Source organism: Centruroides sculpturatus, unplaced genomic scaffold, assembly GCF_000671375.1.
Source record: "Centruroides sculpturatus isolate CEXI.00-Female unplaced genomic scaffold, Cexi_2.0 scaffold754, whole genome shotgun sequence".
NCBI classification, from domain to species: Eukaryota; Metazoa; Arthropoda; class Arachnida; order Scorpiones; family Buthidae; genus Centruroides; species Centruroides sculpturatus.
Genome location: NW_019384868.1, coordinates 394,659 through 403,671, shown reverse-complemented (window position 1 = coordinate 403,671; position 9,013 = coordinate 394,659). Strand labels below are relative to the sequence as shown.

General features: G+C 36.7%; 1 protein-coding gene across 1 annotated transcript; it reads left to right on the top strand.

Moving 5' to 3' along the window:
- The first annotated feature begins 1,961 nt into the window (after positions 1-1,961).
- LOC111630809 lies at positions 1,962-5,750 on the top strand. The gene is made up of 7 exons (XM_023374967.1): positions 1,962-2,099; positions 2,178-2,361; positions 4,396-4,489; positions 4,559-4,743; positions 4,808-5,136; positions 5,210-5,408; positions 5,610-5,750. The coding sequence occupies exons 2-7, from the start codon at positions 2,184-2,186 to the stop codon at positions 5,645-5,647; spliced, it is 1,023 nt and encodes a 340-aa protein (XP_023230735.1). The 5' UTR covers positions 1,962-2,099; positions 2,178-2,183; the 3' UTR covers positions 5,648-5,750.
- The last annotated feature ends 3,263 nt before the right edge of the window (positions 5,751-9,013 follow it).

Sequence of the window (9,013 nt, the reverse complement as noted above, 5' to 3'; positions counted from 1 at the left end):
TTTAATGTCAGATAAATCAAAATAGGAACTTGGAAACTTAAAAATAAATAAATAAATAAATTTTCATATAGGAAAGCAGAGAAAATTTATTGTCAATTTTCGCACCCGAATCAAAAATTGTTATTAAATTAATCATCACCGGTTTCGAGAACGACCATATTTTTAGAAAACAGAAAAAATTCATTAAAAACTATAAACAGAGCTGTAGTATGCCAGGGCATATCGGGGCAAAGCCGTGGTACTTTGTGGTACTTCTAGATTAGACTATGAACCTCGGCCAGAAAACAGAAAATTACTTCTTGTACGGTGTATTTGCGCAGGTTACCAATGTATAGGTCATTTTTAGCCCATTTGAGGAGTTTCGCAAGTATTGCGTCACAAAATTGCCCTTTGCTATTTCTGTGTTAAGAAACGTCCTTTGCCTTATCATTTTTATTAACGGCCAAAGCCGCCATTTTGTCCATATACCCGAACCTAATCGGAGTAAATGCGGTATATGATAAAAAACCGACCGAGATCATTTTAATCCGAGACTCGGTCGTTGTTTTTTAATAAAATTCACCTTTTTAATCAAATTAAAAAGGTGATTTCGCTATTCACCTTCACACGTTCAGTGTTCGAAGGTGAATATTATCCAGCACTTATTCCTATCGACGCAACGTTTAAATTATACTGTATAATTAGAATTACAAAGCATTTATGCATCGGAATTACTTTCCCAGCTCTGTTACATATAACAGAGGTTAAAGTATGGCGATCGGTCAAAAAATGAAACCCCAAGATTTGTGTGAGCGTGCGTATGTGTGGGTGGAGGCATGATTTTGTCCATCATCGAAACTTTATAACTACCCTGTTTTCTATTGAAAACCTTCTGAAATTTCGCAGGGAGGTTCGTGTATTAGGCGAAATGATACTAGTCAATTTTATATTAGGGAGTAGAGTAGTAGTAAAGGGATTAGAGATATAAACAGGGTCGTGTGACGTATCTCGAGTTGGGTCGGACTTAATAACAATTTTACTCGTAATTAGTATTTAGAAGCTTTTATAAAACCCTTCCCTACCTTCAAAATCAAGCTTTTGGCTAGTGTATAATAATTTAAAATATAAAAAAAATTTTTAATAAAATCTCGTAAGAGATGGCGCTACACATAGTTTTAAATGTTGCCGGGAAACTTAAGCAACTCGTTACCGGATTTTTTTTCCAAAATAAATAACGTTCAAACGAATTATGCGTTGGCATCTCTTAGCCGGTTATTGTGATTATTTGTTTTTTATTTCAGAAAAACTTAATGAATCTGCAAACCTCGAAAACGATTTATCCTAAATTTATCGGTAGTTTTCGTATACGAGAATAACCCGGTTAATAGTTACTACAGCAGAGCCTCGATTATCCGACTCAATTGGCGACTGGGGTTGGTCGGATAATTGAAAAGTCGGATAACCGAAAAGTATGAAAAAATCCATTATTTGTGTAGTATATTATTATATCCCATGTAATTAGTATATTAGTAAATCGCTATTAACCTACTTCGCGTTGAATTTTCCTCCATGTTAAGCCTATCAAATTAAAAAAAAAATAATAATAATCGTCGCTATTGTATCGTTAAAAATTAGAAAATTAAGCCTCGTTTAAATACTGGCTCCCTTTCATGGTCGAATGAGTGCTGTCAGCTAAAACACGTAAAAATAATATTAAAGTAGCCAAGACATAGCCAAATATTGTAGCGCCACATCACTAGCGGACATTTGAAATTTGCCGACTAGGACGGTCGGTTAACCGAGGTGTCGGTTAATCGGGGGTCGGATAATCGAGGCTCTACTGTACAATTTTTCCATAAAGTATGCTTTAAAAACAGTGCAGATTCATCCGTTTAAAGCATATTTTATAGAACGGAGTGGTTTTTAAAACGGCACCCCTTAAATAAAGAAAATAGCGAATTTTCCTTCTTAAAATTACTTTTAAATTTACTCCGTATTGACGGTTTTAATCGGCCGGTTTCTTATCGAACTGGGACTAGTTATCGCCGCGGCCACCCGACGATTCCCACGAATTTTCGGATAGGCGACTTATGGGATAGTACTGTCGGTCTGTTAACAAAGTACTCGTGTCCGTTGGTAATTTTATCCGCGGCAACGTCTAAAATCGACAGTATTAACGCTATGCATTTTTTATTTAGATAGAAATGCTTTTCTCCTCGTCTCAGCTGGTGGTCCTCTTCTACGTCTTGTGGCCGTATTCATTTTGGGTGGCGGAGGCCAAACTGCAGTACCGATTAGTCAGTTCCGATACGTGCGACAGATATTCTCTAGATGCCCTCTTTCACGAGAAGTATCGGTTGATCACCCGAGACGTTTTCGCAGGTAAGGAAATAAGGTAATAAAATCTATCGGAAACGTGAGTGAGGGAGCGCCGGAACACACAATGGAACCTTCCTTATGTAAATAATAATAATAATAGAATTTGTGCACGACGTATTTTACGTTATAAAAAACATTCGTTGTGAGTTTGTGCGTAACGTACCGGTATAAAGCATAAGAAAAGTTTCGCCTTAAAAGTTTATTTTATAAAATTGCGGAACCAATTACATTTGATCCTTTATCGACGTAGATGCGTCGTCATCGTTACGCAGGCCAACATAAGAACGCGCTCGGTGTTTGTCGGCCATATTGTTTTTGCTTCGGTAGGCGTGTTTGCAATCTCGCTTTTAATTATCGTCTGTTAATTATTTAATTATTAATGCCACGACGTAATCTCCGGTAGAAAAAATCCAGAGAGATGGCATCCACGTTTGTTGTATTTTTACAGCATAACGGCTGGGATGCGCAGGACGTCTTCTAACGTTTAGTGTTTATAACTATAACGTAAAATACATCATGGGCAAAGTCCATATTATCGATTATACCGACTCGCTGCGGTGCCTCCTCACTATATTACTCACTACATTGAGGAAGCTAGTAGCATTTGGTTTTGCATCTGATGGTGTCGGGCGGATGGCTTATGAAGTTGCAAAAGTAAACAATACAGATCCAACACCGTGGACAGAAAACATAAAAATGGCGATGCAGTGAACACGGTGCAAAGTATGGTCACACGAAAAATGCACGGATAGTGATCGCGCCATCATTGTAACTCATACACTGCGTAAAGCTACCTTAAAATATCTTTTGGTCTTTGTGACTGTAGTGTGGCTAAAGTATGATATCCACATTGGAATTAATTATTTTCAACATAAGAATAAAGACAAATGTCTCTATGATATTTATACAATATATTAGTTATTATGGCTTACATTAGCCAGAATATATAGTTCCAATTTATCCCATGTTCTGTTGTAATTTATTCCAGATACGGGATAAATTGAAACAAATGGCATTCTGAAAAAAAAATTTTCTGAAATTTCTGTTAATAAAATATTAAAACAGATGAGCGATTATTTATTGTGACATCATCACAATGCCTGGCAGTGGCGGCCTTAGGGGGTGGCGAGCAGGGCAATCGCCTGGGGCCTCGCTCTTGGAGGGGCCTCGCACAACAACCAAGTAGAAAAAAGTTGATATTTAAAACTTTTTATTTTATCCTTGGCTATTAGTTATAACAATAAAATAAATTTAATTTATAGTACAGTATATATTAATATTAATAAGTGCCTACTATTTCAATTCACATACTTTGCACAAAGGACAAGGGCCTTGCAAAGATTTGCTGCCCAGAGCCTCGCAATGGATAAGGCCGCCGCTGATGCCTGGCTACAATTTTTAATCATATTTTTAAATTTACCCTGTCCACCTCAAATTAGTAGTGTCTTGCCCTTGTACTGTACATCATAGAGAGTTGACGGCACCACTCTATTGTCAATGTTAACAATAGAGTCATGCCGTAATCCATCTAACTCCTTACAAGAGAAAGTTTTTGAATTGAAATAACGTTACTTCCGGTATGCATTGGAAGTTCATATACAGTTAATCGGAACCTTCTCTCCCTAATCTTTCTATATCTATCTTGGATTTTATTTGTCTAACTCCGTTCACGAGATTAAGGAAAGACAGACAACGGATGACAATGGAAATTTATAGGTATACGATTTTTTCAAATTGCAGCCCGATAATACGTAATGATTCCAACTAATTACCACATTTGATGACCTTTAACATACCAACATTAGCGGTTATTCAATAATAAATCAAACCACGTACTGTTCCAATCTGCCCAACTCCCCTATTGACCGATTGTGGATGAGACTAAGAAATGGGGATTCCCCACGTGGAGATTGGTTTTAAGTCAGAGCAATGGTTAAACAGGTTGGTCGTTAAGTAAAGATTGGCTGTACAATAATAGAAAGCAGGTGACATAACAAATAGTCTCCATTTCTGATCATAAAATTTTTTGCCCTCCAGATTCGGTGGTCTTCGTGGAGAAAATAATCGAAAAAGTGGAAGGCAGTTTGCAAGAATTAATCGTTAAAGTTCCCGGACACGAGAAATCTAGCAAGTAAGTATCCTTATCTTTTCTGTAAATAGAGAGGACTTGTACAGTATTGTACCAAACCGTGTTTTACAGAGAGGAGATGTGGATGCACAACGCCTTAACTCTGTTAAAGGATTCGTTTGAAAAAACTGCCAAAAAATTAAACGATAACATAACTTCTCAATGGGAAATTTTAATCGAAATCAATCGCAAATTCCTGGCATCGGAACTGGACGTCACTTTTCGAAACGTAGTGGAGCGAGCAGAGAACGTACGCGGTACGTATATTTAAGTTTCGTATTCGCGATTTTCGTAACAAATATTTCAAACGGAAAATTTCAGAAGTTTACGAACACTCCAAGTCGCAACTTGACCAAGAATTGGGCAAAGTTGTTTCTTTTATAAAGAACTTGATGCGAAACAGTCAGAAGGGAATCGAAGAGGCAGCCGAGCTTGTAACGAGTGATGGGCACGGACATGAAATTTCGGAAAAAGAGGAAGAGGATGCATCCAAAAAGAAGAAATCGATTATCAGAGAAATTTTGCCTCCTTTTATGCTTAAAATAACGGAGCAGTTGTACGATCGCCAAATCAATTTAACCTTTCCGGTTTCGGATGCTTTGGAGGAGAGAGATTCGGTTTTGGACGACCTGTGCTTTTCTACTGGAATGGCGAGTATATTTCAATCGACTCTTGCCGTTTCTGCTTTCGGTGGCCATTAAACAAAATCTTTAAAACCAACAGATAGCCTCTAAGGTCAAGAGTTTGGAACATGCGGAATATTCTAGCGAAGACTACGAGGACCTGACACGTCGAAATTTGTACATTTTCTGGGCGAATAGCATGCGGTCGGTATACGAAGATAAAAGAAGAAAAAAGTCTGATCAGACGGAAGATCCTGTCGAAAGATTTCGGAAATTTTGGTCGAACGAAGAAGAGCTTGGTAAGTAACATTAAAGAACAGTGTTTCTTGGAAAAATTCTCTTGTCTTTCAAAGAGGACGTTAATTTCCATAAAGTTCAGAGTTTAAATGGGGTCATAAAACTATTTCGATTGGCCATCACGTTGTTTCATTCGTTTCGAATGTAAAACGAAGGAAGATTAATCTCTCTATTTAAGTTATTTATTTTTTTTTTCATTTCAGTGGACACCTTAATTAATCTGTTCCAAGTTTATCCCTGAAGAAGTTTATCCAAAAACCGAGTCTCGCTCGATGTGAATACTGTATTTATTTCGTATCGACTAATTAAATCCCAATCTAAAGTTGTCTGTTTGTTTCTTATACGAACGAGAGAATGATCACGAAAGTCGTTTCCGGTGAATAGATTCTCTTTCCCAATTTAATTTCGTACGAAATACGTAACAGACGAACATTCTGTATCACGAAATCCCTACGAGTCGCATTTCTTTTGCTAGAGAATAAAAAGAATAAATTTTTATGACTGCAAATGCGGAGAGGATCAACAGACTTAAGGTAGCCTATTCTTTGACGTATATATGACTCATAATGACGTGTGCATTTTAAAATATGTCGGTTGAGTGATCGACGAACTGTTCGATATAAACGTATCGATCAAGTTTATATAAAAAATATGAAAATTTGGAATTGTAAACATCCAAACTAGATGACCGATCCGGTAAAAAGTCGACCTAATGCTCTGGGGACCAGGGACCAAATCTGAAAAATTTTCCCGAGCCCAATGTAAATTTAGAGGTTTTTAGTGGTTCCTACGCCTACAAATTAATGTTACTTTTAATAACAAAAATAAAATCTTTAAGACTGCTTTTTATTAATAAACATTTTACGTTTTTAATTTGTTAAAAATAAAGAGGGGGACACGGTCCTCGTGAAGGTCCTGGCGATAAGTCCCAAATATATCGAGCCCTGTCCTTCATTGCCATTGTGGGACCGACCAACCCATGATGGGTATTAAAAAAAACTTTTTTAGGACCTCAGGACATAAAGTGTAAAAAATAAAATCTATTATAGAACAAAAGACTAAAAGAGGGATGCAGATCAATACTCCATTAGCAATTGAGTAAACATACTTCAAAGGATTGGATAGGATTGATCGATTAGGGCAACACAACACAAGGACGATTTGCCGAGAGTGAGTGGCTCCCGGGAGTACTTTCAACGAGAAACTGGTCCCTATTTAAATGTTAAAGGCGTAAAAAACCCCCCAAAAAAACTCCACCATCGGTGAGGCGCGTATCCACTCGGCCATTGGTGGGCTACTCGAGCTAAGAGGATTTTTTTCACACCCATAGTAGATTCGACTGGGCCGAGTGTTGAGGGACGGGGACCAACATATTCAGAACGGATCACTCCGAAAAATTTCTGGTGTTTCCGAAAGGAAAAGTGGAAGCGTATCAACATATGATCGTATTAAGTTAGAGGAAAGAATTAGCTCTTCGTAGTAAGAAAACTAGTGGGAAAAACGAATTAATTGAAAAATAATCTATTTATAAAGTTTAATATACACTTGTATATGACGTATATGATAACAATTTACATAGAGTACATATTTAGCTTATGTCACATACGTTAGTTTATTTTAATAACGCTATCTTTAGATATGTTTGTTTATTTATAGATAGAAGAATAACGATCAAAATGCAGTAACAACTTTAATTGAAACTGAATCATGTATAATAGGACTGAATGTTACAGATAAAATAGATTACCGTGAAGCAATCGAGTTAACTACGTCATTTATATTTTGATAAAGGTAATCGCGTGTATCAGGCAATTATCAATGATAAATAACATTTTATTATGTCAATTAACTTATTTACAATGTAACGTCTAAAGTTAAGATAGCACGAAACAGACAAATATGATCGTTGAGCCCATTCTGACTTTCCTGTGATGTAACTCGTTTTTTTATTTATTTCGAAGGATTTACGGAAGATCGACGACGTAAATGGTCGATTAATAATTTTTAGTAAATGCAAAAGAGGGAAATTTTTCGTATTTGAGGGATTTATTTGCAATATCCCTAAATACAACATTAAATTATTGTTTTATTTTAAAGAGAACTCTCAATTTCTAAATTTACGAGAGATATGTTCATGCTACGACTCATAAGGTCTTATTAAAAAAGAAAAAACAATTTTTATGTACCGGTAATTAATCACAATAAAATTTATTGTGATTAATTACCGGTGCCACAGATGGCGCCACACTCAATTTTATTTATTTATTTAATTAATAAATAAAATTGAGTGTGGCGCCATCTGTTATGAGATTTTGTTATAAAAAAACTTTATATTTTTAATTACTATAAAATGGCGAAAAGCTTAAATTTGAGAGTATGGATGAGTTTTAAAAAAATGTGAATGCTAATAAGAAGTAAAATCTTCATCAAATCTTCAAGTAAAGTCCAACTCCACTGGAGGTAGACACGTGACCACGCTCTATCACCTCACCCCCTCAACCTTTAACTACCAGAATTTTTACAGTATTAACGCCTTTTATACACAAGCGATGTGCCGAATTTCGTGTTTTAATCTTTACCCCATCCGGAGATATTAAACGAAATATATTTCAGTATGGTGTTTCTCTTTGTGTAAGCATTACCCCGCGCATCTAGTCAAACAATTCCATTGCTTTCTTTTCCTTTTAGCTCTATCGTGGAGTCCCATCAGTGACCAAGCGGTTTCATTCCCTCAGTGTTCTTCGGTCGTGGGTTCACGCCTCTCCGGGACGGGCTGGCCACGTGGAGTTTTCTGGGTTTCTCCACGTTTGTATCGCCCGAATAGGGGCCAGTTACCCTTTTAAAAAGACCTCCCGGAAGGCATTCCTGTTAGGCAGATCGCCCAAGTGTTGCTTTTCCGTAACTTAAATTTCCGTTTTCCGTTAAATGTTTTTCCGTTAAATGTTCATTTATTCTTTACATTAATCTTTTATAGTAATTTCTTATTGTTATTCTCTATAAAATGTGTTTTGGTATGTATTTTGGAGTGTCTAGAACGAATTACATTGATTTGTGTGTAAATAATTGCCTGGATTTTCGTCGGTTTCGCATTTCGCCGATTTTTTTCGGACGGATTGTAGACGAAACCCGAGGTATCACTGTATCTACATTCATTCCGGCAACAACCAATTCAAGCTAAACATGGTTCTCGGTTAGCTTTGACTTTTTTCTTTCTGAACTTCCACGATTTTCAAACAGCGACGCAACTGTCAACACATTTCAAAATGGCCGCCGGGCAGCTCACGCGGTTTCTCGTTTTCATCCTCGGACATTACAGCAGCGACAATGTAATCACGTCATCACTCCCAGAGATCTGATTGTTCAACATTTACATTTTACGTCCAGAAAAAAATTTAGTAAACGAAAAATACCCCAAAACCGACGTGGGTTTGGCCCAGGAATATATTACTGTATATGGAACTTCGGGAATCGGTCTTTTACCGCCACTCCGAATTTCTCCTCTTACGTAACGACGTCTCAAAATACGCTCGAATTTCTAAAAATCTGCATTTTTATGTAATAATTTTTATTATTTTTATATGGAAAATAAAAGATTTTTTATTTCGTC

What these genes read in the sequence shown, in the direction of transcription:
- LOC111630809 (XM_023374967.1), top strand. Translation starts at nt 2,184, where the DNA reads ATGCTTTTCTCCTCGTCTCAGCTGGTGGTCCTCTTCTACGTCTTGTGG. An exon ending in GCGAGCAGAGAACGTACGCG is followed by an intron (nt 4,744 to 4,807) that starts GTACGTATATTT and finishes GGAAAATTTCAG; the next exon opens with AAGTTTACGAACACTCCAAG. An exon ending in TGTGCTTTTCTACTGGAATG is followed by an intron (nt 5,137 to 5,209) that starts GCGAGTATATTT and finishes TAAAACCAACAG; the next exon opens with ATAGCCTCTAAGGTCAAGAG.